Source organism: Eptesicus fuscus, chromosome 4, assembly GCF_027574615.1.
Source record: "Eptesicus fuscus isolate TK198812 chromosome 4, DD_ASM_mEF_20220401, whole genome shotgun sequence".
Classification (NCBI taxonomy): Eukaryota; Metazoa; Chordata; class Mammalia; order Chiroptera; family Vespertilionidae; genus Eptesicus; species Eptesicus fuscus.
The window spans coordinates 17,703,576-17,718,657 of record NC_072476.1 but is presented as its reverse complement, the minus strand read 5'-3'; the positions used below and the strand labels follow the sequence as shown (position 1 = coordinate 17,718,657).

The window sequence follows — 15,082 nt, the reverse complement described above, 5'->3', positions numbered from 1 at the left end:
ATGTATTCATTGATTAGATAAATATTTCTTGAGCAAGCGCTAATGAATAAAGGACCTGCTTCTTGACTGACACACAGAGGCCAGTAGCTGTGCTCTGCACCTGGATATCCTGAGAGATGGGAGGAGGGTTCCAAGAAAGGCATTTCCAGCTGGAAGCATGAGCCTTGGATGGTCTCACCGGACAGTGGACCTATCACTGCCTCACAGTCCCTTCTCCTGGTAGAGTGAACTCCAGTCTAGACCTTGAACATGGGGCAGGAGAGGCGATCCACCAATATTTGTTGAATGAATGAAAGTGTGTGAAATTCAGAATTGTTTAATGAATTTTACTTTTAACATATAGATCTTCTCAACTCTCATTTTCAAATGTCTTTGAAAAGAATTTAATTTTCTAGGTCAGCAGCTTTTTTAAAGGGTTGTTAAAAGTAAGTTGTCATTGAATAAGGCAAACAGCAGGGGGTGCCTTGACTTCTACAGCTTACCTAAGCTTGAACCCTATTTCCACCACTTCCTAACCGTGCCTGCTTCCTCTCCTGTAAAATGAGCATAATAACACTTTCTACCAGAATTGAAAGCATGGCATAGTGATCAGTGGCATATACTATGGAATGAGAGAATACCATAGTTCAAATCTTTACTTTGCTATTTTTTGGCATAAAATACATATAATATAAACTTTACTGTTAGTGATATTAGTTACATTCACCATGTTATGCAACCATCATCACTATTTCCAGGACATTTCATTACCCACAAAAAGAAACCCCATGCTCATTAAGCAGCCACTCCCTCCACCCCCATACTCAGGCTCTGGCAACCAGTAATCTGTTTTCTGTCTCTATGGATTTGTCCACTCCAGATATCTACACTAATAAAAGAGTAAGATGCAAATTGACTGTACCTTTGCAATGCCCACCAGCCAATCAGGAGTGAGTATGCAAATTAACCCAACAAATATGGTGGGTTAATTTGCATACACAGGCGCCGAGTGGCCGGGGGCGGGGTGGGACGCTTGCGTCGTCACCATGGTGACAACGCAGGAATTCCACACCACCCCAGCTGCTCCAGGCCTCTGGGCAGCGTGGGAAGGTGGAAAGGCAGCTCCGGGCCAGAGCGAAGGCGGTGCCAGCAGCCAGGGGAAGGAAGGCCCATTCTTGCACGAATCTTTGTGCATCAGACCTCTAGTCCTATCTAATAAAAGAGTAATATGCAAATTGACCATCACTCCAACACACAAGATGGCTGCCCGTATGTTGTCAAAGCTGGCTGCCCGCATGTGGACACAAGATGGCCAGCAGGGAAGGGCAGTTGGGAGGGACCAGGCCTGCAAGGGAGGGCAGTTGGGGGCGATCAAGCCTGCAGGGGAGGGCAGTTAGCGGCGATAGGCCGGTAGAGGAGGGAAGTTGGAGGCAACCGGGCCTGCAGGGAAGGGCAGTTGGGGGGGGGGGGTCCAAGGCCTGCAGGGGAGGGCAGCTAGGGGTGACCAGGCCTACAGGGGAGGGCAGTTAGGCATGACCAGGCCTGCAGGGTAGGGAAGTTAGGGGCAATCAGGCTGGGAGGGGAGCAGTTAGCGGGTGATCAGGCTGGCAGGCAGAAGCGGTTAGGGGCAATCAGGAAGGCAGGCAGGCGAGCAGTTGGGAGCCAGCAGTCCTGGATTGTGAGAGGGCTGTCCGACTGCCTGTTTAGGCCTGATCCTACCAGGATCAGTTCGGGGAGTCGGACATCCCTCGAGAGGGGTCCCAGATTGGAGAGGGTGCAGGATGGGCTGAGGGACACACACCCCCCTGCATGAATTTCGTGCACCGGGCCTCTAGTTTCATATAAATGGAATCATACTATATGTGGCCTTCTGTGTCAGGCTTCTTTCATTTACCAGAATGTTTTCTAGGTTCATCCATGTGATAGCATGTGTCAGAACTTTTTTTAAAAAGTGTATTTTTATTGATTTCAGAGAGGAAGGGAGAGGGAGAGAGAGATAGAAACATCAATGATGAGAGAGAATCATTGATTGGCTGCCTTCTGCACACCCCATACTGGCCTTTGAGTCCCCAACCAGGGCATGTTCCCTGACTGGGAGTCGAACCGTGACCTCCTGGTTCATAGGTCCACGCTCAACCGCTGAGCCATGCCAGCTGGGCTGAATTCCATGTGGTCCAGGTCGACTGCATTTTTTGTCCATTCATCTGTCCATTGGTTGTTTTGGCAATTGAGAATGGTGCTGCTGTGAACATTTGTGTACAAGTTTTTGTCTGAGACCCTGTTTTCAATTCTGTTGGGTATGTAGCCAGGAAACCCCTTGCTACTTTTACCTCTGAGACCTGAGCACCTTTCTTCTCTGTGCCTTAGTTACCTCATCTATAAAGAAGGTTCACGACAGTTTATTTCACAGGGTTGTTGGGAGGATTAAATGAGTTAATGTTAAGCCTTTGGAACGTGCCTAGCACAAGGAAGCACTAGCAGTTACTGCTCTCACTGGTTGTGAGGATTAAGGGCAACACCCACAGAGAGCATGCTACCTGGCTCTGTGAGTAGTTACTTATTATTTGGTTTACAATTCCTGCTGATAGAATTCTGTCAAGAATGTATGTGATGTGGTAAACTTCCAAGCTAATATTGGCCAATTAAAAATACAGAATGGATGTCTTTTAAGCAAAGGATAGTTCCTAAAGAAGATTTTGTGTGATTCCAGAGCAATGCTGCTGAAAGATGGCCTATATCTGTTTTCCAGCTAATGTGGATAAGAAAATAGTGTAAGACAGTTGTGAAATTATAGGATTCCTGATTCATGCTTTTAATGGGGGAGGGGCATTTCACATTTGGGGTTTACAGTGGGCATAAAGTCTCATTAATATTCTATTGCAATATATGGACCCAGACTGCATGGGTTCAAATCTGGGCCTCTTTTTTACAAGCTTATGTGATCTTGAGCTAGTTATTAAGCCTGGAGACTGTGCCTCAGAGACCCCATGCATAAAATGGGGATAATAGCACCTGCCTCATGGGGTTGTTGGTGAGAATTAAATGAGTTAATATGCAAAGTGCTTTAAAAAACCCCTGGCTAGCCCTAACTGGTTTGCCTCAGTGGATAGAGCATCGGCCTGCAGACTGAAGGGTCCCAGGGCATGTACATTAAAAAAAAGAAAAAAGATTTATCCTTAAAAAAATAAAATAAAAAAAGCCCCTGGCTCACTACCAGCTCTGTTTAACTGAGCAATTCAGTTGGTGTGTGTGTGTGTGTGTGTGTGTGTGTGTGTGTGTGTATGTATGTATGTGTTTCTAAAACCACACAGTTGAAAAGATCCCACTGTTCCATATTCTTACCCTTTTAAAATGGTCTGATTAAGTCTGGCCAGGTAGCTCAGTTGGTTAGTGTCATCACAATATGATAAGGTTGTGGATTCAACCTAGAGTCCGGGCACACAAAAATCAACTGATAAATGAATAAAGAAGTGGAGCAACAAATCTCTCTCTCTCTCTCTCTCTCTCTCTCTGTCTCTCTCTCTCTCTCTCTTTCCCTTCCTTTCTCTCTGAGATAAATAAATTAAATAAAAAGGCCTGACCAAGAAAAGTGGGTAATAGTTCGACAAATTTTCCTGAAAACCAAAAAAAAAGGGGGAAAAGAAGACACCCTTGGCTGCTCATGTTCTCAACACCTCATTACTGCATCTTTGTTTTAAACATTTGAGTCAATCCAGTCACACTACCAAAGCATCTTTTGTGAGCTTTAAGAAAAAAAATAAACAAGACCCAGCATCTGTACTCACACCTGGCCAACCATGAGCAGTCATTGTAGCAAAGTACTTGCATTAGCAGTTTGCCATCTCACAGCTGGGAAAATGTTGGGAAAATGACTGTTTAGTCACCCGATGCCTATTTTTGCCATTCATCTAACATTGGGCAGCTCAGTCCCTGGCACATAGGTACTCCACCTACAAACAGTTTTAAAAATATATATGTCATATATATATATATATTTATTGATTTCAGAAAGAAAGGGAGAGGGAGAGAGAGAGAGAGAAACATCAATGATGAGAGAATCATTGATCGGCTACCTCCTGCATACCTCACAACCCAGGCATGTGCTCTGACCAAGAATCGAACCGTGACCTCCAGGTTCATAGGTCAAAGCTCAACCACTGAGCCATGCCAGCTGGGCCACCTATGAGCAATTTTGAGTGAAAGGGTGGTGGGTCAGAAACTGGGGGCTGAGGTCTCATCTCATTCTGCCCTTGCTCTTACAATAACCATTTCACAACCTCTGGATTGTGAAGTATTTCCATAAAGTTTTAGCATTTCATATGATTTCCACAATAGTCCCTTTAGGTAGAAACTTTCCTCCCCATTCCCCTGATAGGAAAGTTAAGTCTGATAAGAGGTTAAATCAACTCCCAAGTACCCATTTGCAGAACTCCCAGCTGGGTCACCTGGTTCTGCATCCTGAAGCCCCTTGTCCCCCCAAACTGCTTCCAGCTGCATGGCCTTGGCAAATGCCTGATCTCAAACCCAAATCCTTCTCTAAACTTGTGGTTGGGGTGTTAGGTCTTCTATCCAGGTATGGATTATCGAAGAATTTAAATAACGTGGTGGTGGTGGTGGGGAAAACACCTGCTGATGCTCATTTCTTCTCTGGTACTTCCATGAAATTGTTTCAGACCCTGACCAACATAACTTCCAGGTAAATATTTAGTCCTCAAGAAGAAAAACCAACCCCCTGTTTATGCCAAGTCATGGCACGGGCCCTGGGAGGAGCAAAATATGTTTTGCTGTGAGAGTAATGATAGGGTAGCCCCTCCCTACACTTGACTGACTCGACTTAATGACAAGTCAGCTGCTCCAGCAGTTCCTGTCTTCCCGGTTTTTAGGTGTCCCTCATCCCTGGATTCTCACCCAGGGAAGGGGGTGTCAAATTACTAAAAACTGGCAATGATCAGAAATGGCGTCCTCAGTCCTCTCCCTCTTTGGAACTCTCCAGGTCCCTTGTAGCATCCTGGCTTTAAGCCTCCCAGGAAGCCGGCATTACTCAGCCAATTCACATCTTCTGTGGAGTTCTTCAACACACACCCCTTCTGTGTGTAAATGGGCCTCATGGCTAATGCACACCTAATTCTACAAGGGGAAGAAGAAAATAGGCTAGTGCAGCCCTCTGGAATAATCGAGCCTGGGCCTTCTTGGTAGGCCTCAAAGGGTGCCAGTTTTGCTTTTCTAGTGACTATTGTGGCCTAGAAATGAACTCTATACCCAAGCCAAAAAAATCGGAGGGCGATGCTCGATTCTTCTCCTCCCCTCCCACCCAACTCCAAGTCTATGTGCAAGTCCAGCAAATTCTACCGGCCAACTTACCTATAAACCTGTCCTCGTTTTTTCCATCTCCACCATCCTAGTCCAATCCACCTCCATCTCTTGTCTAGACTCTGTTCTCCCTCACTCATTCTTCTTCTTTGCAAGATACCCTTTTACAAAATTAGTTTTATTGCAATATGATTCATGTACTGTAAAATTCACCCATTTAAAGTGTTCAATAGTTTTGGGTATATTCACAGAACTGTGCAACCATCACCAGAATCAAATTTCAGGAAATTTTCATCAGCCCCAAAAGAAATCCTATGCCAATTCCCCAGTCCCCAATCTAATCTCTCTATATATATGTGAATCAATTCTGGACATTTTATGTAATTGGAATCATATACCACGTGGTATTTTGCTTCTGGCTTCTTTCACTCAGCACAGTGTTTTCAAGGCTCATCCACTTTTGTAGCCTCTGTCAGAACCTCATTTTTTTTTTAAGTTTTTTTTTAAATATATTTTATTGATTTTTTACAGAGAGGAGGGGAGAGAGATAGAGAGCTAGAAACATCGACGAGAGAGAAACATCGACCAGCTGCCTCCTGCACACCCCCTACCGGGGATGTGCCCGCAACCAAGGTACATGCCCTTGACCAGAATCAAACCTGGGACCTTTCAGTCCGCAGACCGAGGCTCTATCCACTGAGCCAAACCGGTTTCGGCAAGAACCTCATTTTTTAAAAATATATTTTCATTGATTTCAGAGGCCAGGGAGAGGGAGAGAGAGAGAGAGAAACATCAATGATGAGAGAATCACTGATCAGCTGCTTCCCGAACACCCCCTGCTGGGGATCAAGACTGACCAGGAATTGAACGGTGATCTCCTGGTTCATAGGTCCACACTCAGCCACTGGGCCACACGACCGGGCAAAGCCTTGTTTTTTTTTATTGCCAAATAGTATTTCCTTTATGGGTATACAACGTGTAATTATCCATCACGCAAGGTATCCTTTCTATCCCTCATATCCTTTTGTTGTTCCACTTTTTTATGCATTCATTGGTTGAATCTTGCATGTGCCTGGACGGGGGATAGAATTCGCAGTCTTGGCGGGGGAGGGAGTGGGGGAGAGGTACCGGCCAGGGCAATTTCCTGGCCATGTTTAGTGTAAAATGACATCCTCACTGGAGACGGCCGCTTAGCTGTGCAGGTGTGCAGGGATGCATTTCCCGTTACTGCACTGCCTTGGTTACCATGGAAAAGTTGAAGCCCCGATCGCCCGTCTCCAGGACCGGAGGAGGCAGCACGGACGGTGCCTCCGGGAGTGAGGGCCGATCTGAGTGAATGTAGCCAGACTGGGCTGACAGGAAGGGAGCAAACTAACGCCAAGTGGAAAGCTCTTTGGGCTGGTTTGGAGGGACCACATTTTCTGGGTCGGACTAGAGGGGGAAAATGAGTTCTCACGTGAGGTATTGGGTGAGCCGATCGCAGGTCGGCTAAGGGCGCTCAAGACCACCAGCAGCTGCTCCCAAGCGTGGACCCCGCGCCCGGCCCCGGCCCCGGCCCGGCCGTGCACCGGCCCAGCGGCTATCGCCCCAGGCCGCACGGCCCCCACCCCGGGCCGCCGCCGGGTCTTTCTGGGGGACCACATCCCGGGACGGGGCAGACTCCGGGGGAGGCACCCACCTAGGGTGGGGGGGCTAGGCTGTCCGCGTCGGAGCGTCCAGGGCCCAGGCAGACCTCGGGGCTTCGAGGCAGGGGCCGGAGGCGGGGACTGGGCGAGAGGCCGGGGGCCGGGCTGCGAGGGGGCGCGGCGCTGCGGCCGGGAGGCGGTGGCTGCGGCCGGGCCCCGCCGGGCCCCGCCTCTCTGCTCCGCCTCCTGCTCCGCCCTCCGGACCGGCGTCGCCCGCCCGCCCGCTGGCTTTCCTCGCTCGCTGCTCGCTCGCTCGCTCTCGGGCCCCCATGCGGATGTGACATTTCAGGCCGCCGCCATTTTGAGAGCCAGCCGAGCCGAGCCGAGCCGCCGGGCGCCGCGTCCGCTCCGCAGCCCCGCCGCCGCCGAGGAGGCCGAGGCCGCAGCGCCCCGAGCGCGGCCGGCCCGTCGCCCGCCCGCGCCGCCGCCGCCGCTCCCGCTGGGCCCAGGCCCCGCAGGCCCGCCGCGCAGGCCAGGCCTCCCGCCCGCCGCGCCCGGCCCGAGGCGGGGCTGAGTCCGCGGCCCCCGCCCGGCCGCCCTCCGCCCCCGGCCGGCCCGCAGCCCCGCAGCCCCGGCCCCGGCGGCGGGAGGCGGGCCCCGCGGCGGCCGCAGCAGCGGCGGCGGCGGCGGCCCCTGCGAGCGACGAGGCCGCCCGGCCCGGCCCGCCGGCCGTCCGCCCGCCTCGGCGCCGAGATTGGGCGAATCGCGAGCAAGTACGTGCGCGTCTCCCTGCCGCCGCCGCCGCCGCCGCCGCCCGCCGCCGGCCTCCCCGGGGCCGCCGCCGACGACGCGCGGGAGGAGGAGGAGGAGGCCGCCCCGCCGCCGCCGCCGCCGCCGCCGCCGCCCCGGCTCGCCGCCCCCCGCCCGCCGGGCCCGCAGCCTGGGCCACCGGCCGCAGGCGAGGCCCAGGCCGCGGCCGACATGAACCACCAGCAGCAGCAGCAGCAGCAGAAAGCGGGCGAGCAGCAGCTGAGCGAGCCCGAGGACATGGAGATGGAAGGTGAGGCCCGCGGGCGGCGGCGGGGCCGGGCGCCTTCCATTGTGGCCGGGGGGAGCCGCGGGAGCCACGCGGGGGGCTCGCCATCTTTAAAGCAGGCCCGCGGCGGCCGGGCCGGCCCGGCTGCACCGTCATGCGGCCGCTCATTGTCCGGGCCCGGCCGGCGGCCTCCGGGCACAAAGCGCTCCGATTTGTAAATTAGGGCGCCCGGGCCGCGCGGGGGACGCGGGCGTTCTCTCGCTGCTGGCGGCCTCCCGCCGCCCGGGAGGGGAGCGGGGCTCCCGGGACCGGCCCCCTTGGTCGGGCGTCTCCGGGGCCCGCTGGGCTGGCCCGGTTCTGGCCGGTAACTCGGGAACTCTGATCTCCGTGGACGCGGGGCTGGCCCGGCACCTGCTCCTCCCGCGCGCTCCCCCGGAGAGCCCACGGGCTGAGCGACGGGCTCCCAGATCGCTGTAGATCGGCACTTGCCAGCGTCGGGCTTCATTTTGAAACACCTGCCAGGAACGCAGATGTTGTCAGCCTTTGGACTGGCTCAGAGTGGCGAGCCAGGTGCTGTTGGTTTCTAAGTTACCTGCTTTTTCGGGAAGTGTGGCCCCCGACTGTGCACCGTGCAGGCAGCATCCGGCCAGGTGTGTGTTTGAAACTCCGCGAGTGCCCCGCCACATTTGGCTACCCTACATCCGCATCAAACCTGACTCCGAAGGTAATTGAATTTTCTGCCCATGTGGCTGGCAGCAGTTTTCCAAGGTAACTGTACTTTGCGATGCAAGGTCTTGGTTAGGTTTGTAAAGCCACTGGGAGGGAAAGCTCTTTGGTTTACCTAGTCAAGCAAAGCTGGTCATTGGAAGGCATCTTTCATTTCTCGTGGTGGGGCCGGCATATACTACCTGGATACATCCACGTACTTAAGAGGGTATAAGTCCAAGTTGTCTTCATCAAAAGATAGTTTCCCATACACCTGGAGGAGTCAGCCTGGCAGGAACCGGGCATTGCATGTTTTGTTCTCATTTGCTTTTAGCAAGAGATTCTGAGTTGCATAAATGAATGGAGGCCCTAAGGAAGCTTGAGAGAAGAAGCATTTCTCATATGCACTGGCTACACGTGTGGGGTGCTGTGCACTGGTTGGTGGAAGTACTTACCATGACTGGTATTCCCCCTGTGAAGAACTTGCTGCCCCTATATTGGGTGTTGACTGAAAAACTGGCCTGCCAGATTGCAAAAGGCCGAGTGGTGGAGATGCCTCCAGTGGTACTTACAGTAGCCGGCATGGGGGCCAGGAGAGTGGAGTCCCCTCAAGGACTGGCTTATTTCATTGGCCCCAGCAAGCAGTCACTTTGCAGAGTGTGATTCTAGCCGCTAGTGAAGGAATACGTTGCTGAGAGAATTTTGTCTATTCCTTTGATGCTACCTAGCAAAAAGGGTGCTTTTCATGTTGTTTTTCGGATATTACCCCGTCAGGACCCAATCAGGGCTAGTGCATAGATTTTCCACCTACGTTGCCTTACCTGTTGACAAATGTTATTGAGTGCTGGTGACAATTAATAAACATGGACATCACTGAAGTCTCTTTCTGGTACAGAACTGTGCTCTTTGGGGGAAATGTAAGAAACTTGTTTCTCTTGAGTGGGCCTCTGTCCCAGATTCATCACCCAGAAGGTACCTTTTCTTTGTCAGGCTTGTGATTGACACCCTTGGAGCACCCACAGGTGTGTGGTTTAAAAAGCTGCCTGTGTATTAAGCAGTCTATTTCTGCTTTTCTTAGCCTTCCCCTTCTTAAAATGTGGTGCTAGGTTTATATTATAGTTTAGGATTGGGAAGAGTGAAAGAATCCTATTAAAAAGCCAGCAGGGTGGGATTTAGTTCCTATCAAGTCTGGTTGGCTCCATATGTCAGGCTGTGGTAGTGACTTGCACCTGTTTGCCTTAATTCCAATAGAATTAACAGCTGGAATCTCAGGGGTCTGATCAGCTTGAAGCTTTGTTAGTGAGCATCCTGCCTGCCCCTCCTGGGCCGGGTGGTTTCAAATTAGACGGGGAGACTAGATGGGTGGGTTGTTTTTTCCTATAAAGAGGTCAGTGTCAGTTTGCTGTCTGTCCTCCTGCTCCACTGTATTGGGGTTGAATTTGCTCCTGACTGAACTCTGCACAGTCCGTGCACATCTGCTGGAGAATAACAGTGCCCTGGCTTAGTTATGTAAAAAAGCCTTGCTTTGAGCAGTTAGGAAAGCTGTGAAGGGTGAAGGCAGAGTGGGGAAAGGTGGGGAACACGAAATTTCATTGGGGTTGGGACCACAGGCTTCCTGAAGCAACCAATCTCACAGGTGGGGGCGTATAGAGCTGTGGAGGTGGTGGTGGTGTGTTAGATCTGGCCAGGATTGAATGTTCTTGGCAGTTTACTCTCTCGCTCAGAGGCAACGCAGGCTGAGGCTGGAAGAATGACTTGCACAGGTTCTGCCCTGTGAGTACTTTGGGGAGGTGATAATCTGGTCTGTGTTATGCCCTGTCAACAGGAAGTTTTCCCAAGGCCTTGCTTCTGCTGCATAGCCTGGCTAGCTCAAATGTAAATATCCCCGTGTTTGTTCCCTGGTGTGTTTCTTCTGTCCGGGTGAGCAGCCTGTTTCAGAGTGTCATCTCTGAGGGGACAGAGTTTGGTTTGACTTGTGTGCAGCACTCAGACCACTGCTATTAGGGACACCAAGCTTCAAGCAAATCAATGAGTCAGTCACCTGCAGTTTCTGAAAAGAATTGACTACTGCCTTCCATGTTTTTTTTTTGTTTGGGTGGGGGTGGGCACAACAGCGGTGGGTTTTTTTCTTTCAAACTTGTGTGGGTAGATGGAGTTTCAAGTTAACTTTTCTGCTGAAGTAGGTTTGGGAGTAGAAAGTGAGTTATGTTGAACACATGCACCCAGATAAACCAAATTAGTGCATTTTATTATATCTAAAAGGTTTCCTTTTCAAATAGCATTGTAACAAGACAAATCAAATAATAAGAATATTGATTTTCTCCTCACGTTAGCTTGGTATGGTAAAAATAATAAACTATGCAAAGCTACAAAGTAAACATCAATTCGGAGAACTGAAAAGAAATATGGAAGAAATGAAATTAGGCTGAACCTAGGAACAATCTGATGTGAGCCTGTCCATTTTTGAACATATTGGAAGTTACTGTCAGAGGCATCAGCCTTATTCTTTAAAGGTGCTGATTTTGATTATCTGTAAACAAAAAAGTGATACAGCAAATATGGGAAGAAAGTATGTACTTTTCCTCCTCCATTTATTTGTTTTTTGAATCGGTGTTGTGGGAAGAAGCCACTGAAAACTCATGGTGGGGCTGTGGGGTGACCTCAGAGTACAGGTTTAAGGCTGAACCCGAGTTTGAATGTAGACTTTGCCATTTCACTGTTTGGCCTCATATACATTGCTTAAGCTCTTGGTGCCTCAGTTTCTTTGTCCTTGAAAAGGAGGTCAATTCCGTTTTGCAAGATTGTGAGGGAGAAAACACAAAGCACAGGTCAAGTGCCAGGTGCAGAGTTGGGAGCGCAGGTGATGTGCAGTCAGTGGTAATGCTGTGCTGGTTGAACCTTCGCACCTGAGGAGGGATAAAGTTTACCAAATCCAGGCAGCATGAGTTGGTTTTTGGAGGTATGCAAAAATGTCCTAGGGCAGTAGTCGGCAAACTGCGGCTCTGTTAACTAATGAGTTTGCCGAGCACTGCTAGACTAAATGTTACCGTGCAGTTGGAAGCTGTGAGGATTAGGCAATTGTGGCATATTGTGTGCAAAGAGGGAAAGGGTAGTATATGACAGTGGTCGGCAAACTCCTTAGTCAACAGAGCCGCAGTTTGCCGACCACTGTCCTAGGGTAATTACATCCTAATGTGGATCAGGAAGAAAACATAACCAGCTTCAATCTAAGCAACACGGTTTATGAAATTTGGGACTTGAGGTACCTAAATAGGTATTTAAGGCCAATGGTATAAATGTTTTAAGAAAGATTAAGTGGGTAGCCCAGCCAGCATGGCTCAGTGGTTGAGCATGGACCTATGAACCAGAGGTCACAGTTTGATTGCCAGTCAGGGCACATGCCCGGGTTGCGGACTCGATCCCGAGTGGGACATTCAGGAGGCCGCTGATCAATGATTCTGTTATCATTGATCTCTCTCTCTCCCTCTCCCTTCCTCTCTGAAATCAATAAAAATATGTTTACAAAATTAACTGGGTAATAGAGATGAGGAGTGGATGTTTGTTGTGACACTGGTACTGCAGTTTGGTCAGCTCCATAGCCTTCTCTGATAAGGACGTTCTTGTTCTTGCACTAGTGTTAGATCATCTAATGGGAGCTTGAACATCAGGTTGTAGCAGGGAAGCCAGGTCACCAAGGCTCCAGACTTTGGGAGTCGGCCTTGAACTCTCTCTGGATACCCATATCCTGTCACCAAGCTCTCTTGGTTTTCCAGCTGCCACCCTAAAGCAAGGTCCCTGTTGCCTCATGCCGGGACTTTGCAATAGCCTTCTTACTGGTCTTGGCTTCCTGAGTCCCACACAGCTGTGAAAATGGACTGCCCACAGGACTGCCCGGCCCTGTCACGGTCCTGATTTTATTTTATTTTAATTTATTCATTCATTCATTCATTCATTCATTCTTTCACTGTCCTGCTTTTAAAAAGACTCAGTGTGCTGCCTTCCCTGTAGAGGGTAAGTCACACAACACAGTCTAGGCCATCAGAGTCCTCAGGATGGCCTCAGCCTGCTCTGTGCTTCGGGCTCCCAGCAGGCACACATTTTTGTGTTGCATGGAGTACAGCTCCAGGTTCTGGACTCCACAGTAGCGTAGATGGTGATGTGACAGCTTCTCTTTCTGGAATGCACAGGGCAGATACCCCAGGAAGGAGGTTCAAAACCCATTCAGATGCCACCTTTCTCCTAAACCTTTCTGGTCTCCTCAGCCACTGTCTTTGCCAACCTTCTGCCCCATGTGCTAGATGTGAGGTGGCCGCTTGTGTACTCCTCTTTCTCACTGTTGGACTATTTGTGCTGAAGTGACCATCTTATGTTCCTTTTCTGTAAATGTACTGTGGAAGACATTTCTTCAGAAAACAGCAATTCTAAGACTAAAGGTAGTAAGTAGTACAGGAGATGGCTGGCTGCCTGACTGGCTGGCAAGATGGCCTGTGAAAGAGTGCAGAAGCCATAAACCAATATTGTTCTATTAGCTGCAAATTCAGTTTTGTCGCTTTTAACGAAACTTGCTTCAAATGACATTTTTTATGGTTTTGGAAAGAAAGCTTGTTTTCCAGATAAGGACATTGATAGAGATCTTCATAAATTACTGCAGGGTTCTTTTGAATATTTTCAAATTTGTTTTTATTGCTGTTTCTGGTTTTTGGATGAGCAGTAGGTAGCCTGGTTCTCAATTTCCAAAGCAATGCAATTTTAATCTGGAGACCAACAGTTGTAACAAGGTATTTCTTGACATGTATTGTGGCAGAGTTCAGTGTTCAATGTCACCTGCTTTATAAGCTTCTTGTTCTGAACTAATTTGAACTTCAGAAAGTTGGAGGAAGCAGGATTTTAAGTGCCATGTATAGTCCAGAAAGTTAGTTATGCCATTTTTCTAGTGGGTTAACACATGCCTTGGCTAATGAGAAGTCAGATGTGTTGAAATTTTCTTGAAGAGAAGCAGGCTTGCTTCTGAGGGTTGGTGATTTAAGTTTGGAGGTTGGGATGGAGGTAATTAGAATGTTTCCCAAGCAGGGAAATATACCAACCTGGGCAAGAGCCAAATGCTTCCAGAACTTGATGACACATTGAACGTGGGACTAGCAAGAAAGAGGGGCCTCAGGAGAACACACGCTGAGAAAGAGCGTCACTGTCTGTGTTGTTGGGTGGACAAAGCTGGGAGAAGACGACCACACTGGGGTTATAACGATGGATGGCCTACTGCCTGGTACGGGCTGGGCCCTGTGCAAATGCCACATTGTAGCAAGTTTAGCTCTTGGTCAACCGTTGAGGTGTGGGGACCACTCTTGTGAGTTCATAGCTGTTAATATTCACAGAGATGCCCACATATCCTTTCAAGGAGCCCAAGTTACTGATTGACAGCTTTATCTTACTGAATGTTTGAAATATGAGTGAATATTGTCTGAGTCTCTAGGTGGTAGGTCCTTTTTCTTTTTGGGTCACTGAGACGATAAAGCTGTGGAGAAGGAGACCTCCTGTGTGACCACAACAGTTCTACTGGATTTTCCTGCCTGGCATAGAATATTCGAAACCCAGGTCCTCCCTCGGTTTTGATTTCGTGCCAGTGACTAAATTAGTTTTTTGACATCCTAATGCTGGGAAGGCAGTGTCCTGTGTTATGTACCAGCCTCCAGAATATCGACCAGGGGAAGGTCTAGGTATCACAATAAGTTGTTCAACTGGCCTCTGGTTTGGAAACGGGTTGTAGTATGCGTTTGTTAGGCTGACCTGTATTGCAGAGCAAGCTCACACCCAGGGTGTAGCCACAGGAGTCTGGGTGGTAATCTCACTTCTCTTGGCTGTCCCTCTTGCCACCCTACTCCTGGGGTTTTCAGAAAGTTGAGAGGAGTATTTCCAAAGGAAACCATGTGGCATTGCTCTAATGTGGCAGCTGAGCAGACCCTGCCACTCTATGGCCCCTTACAAAAAAGCCCCTTGTAAAAAGGCATATGGGCCATTTACCTAGAGTTGTAAATACATTTCATCAATATGACTTCAGAGAATGAATTATTTCAAGGCTCTTAATTGACCCTGTGCACTTGCTGTTTTATTTTTCTTTAATTTTTCTAAGAGTTTATTTGAACCAAATTGATGACAGTGCCAGGAAGCAAGATCTCAGATGTTTCCTGCATTTGCTGGAAGCATGTGCTATCCTGGCCCGGTAGCGCAGTTTATTGAAGCTTCGTCCTGACCGCCAGGGTTGTAGGATTGATACTCAGTCTGGGCACATACAGGAATCAACCAGTGAGTGAGTGCATGGATGAGTGGAACAGCAAGTTGATGTTTCTTTCTCTCTCTCTTTCTTCTCCCTACCTTAAAAAGAAATGAATTAAAAAAAAACAAAAAAAAAAACAGCCTAAACCGGTTTGGC

At 49.5% G+C, this 15,082-nt stretch overlaps 1 protein-coding gene across 1 annotated transcript in view; it reads left to right on the top strand.

Moving 5' to 3' along the window:
* The first annotated feature begins 7,837 nt into the window (after window positions 1-7,837).
* USP7 (ubiquitin specific peptidase 7) overlaps window positions 7,838-15,082 on the top strand; it is a 71,111-nt gene continuing 63,866 nt past the window's right edge. The window contains exon 1 of the mRNA XM_008141597.3: window positions 7,838-7,974. Coding sequence (XP_008139819.2) covers window positions 7,896-7,974 — 79 coding nt within the window. The 5' untranslated portion in view covers window positions 7,838-7,895. The remainder of the gene's footprint in view (window positions 7,975-15,082) is intronic.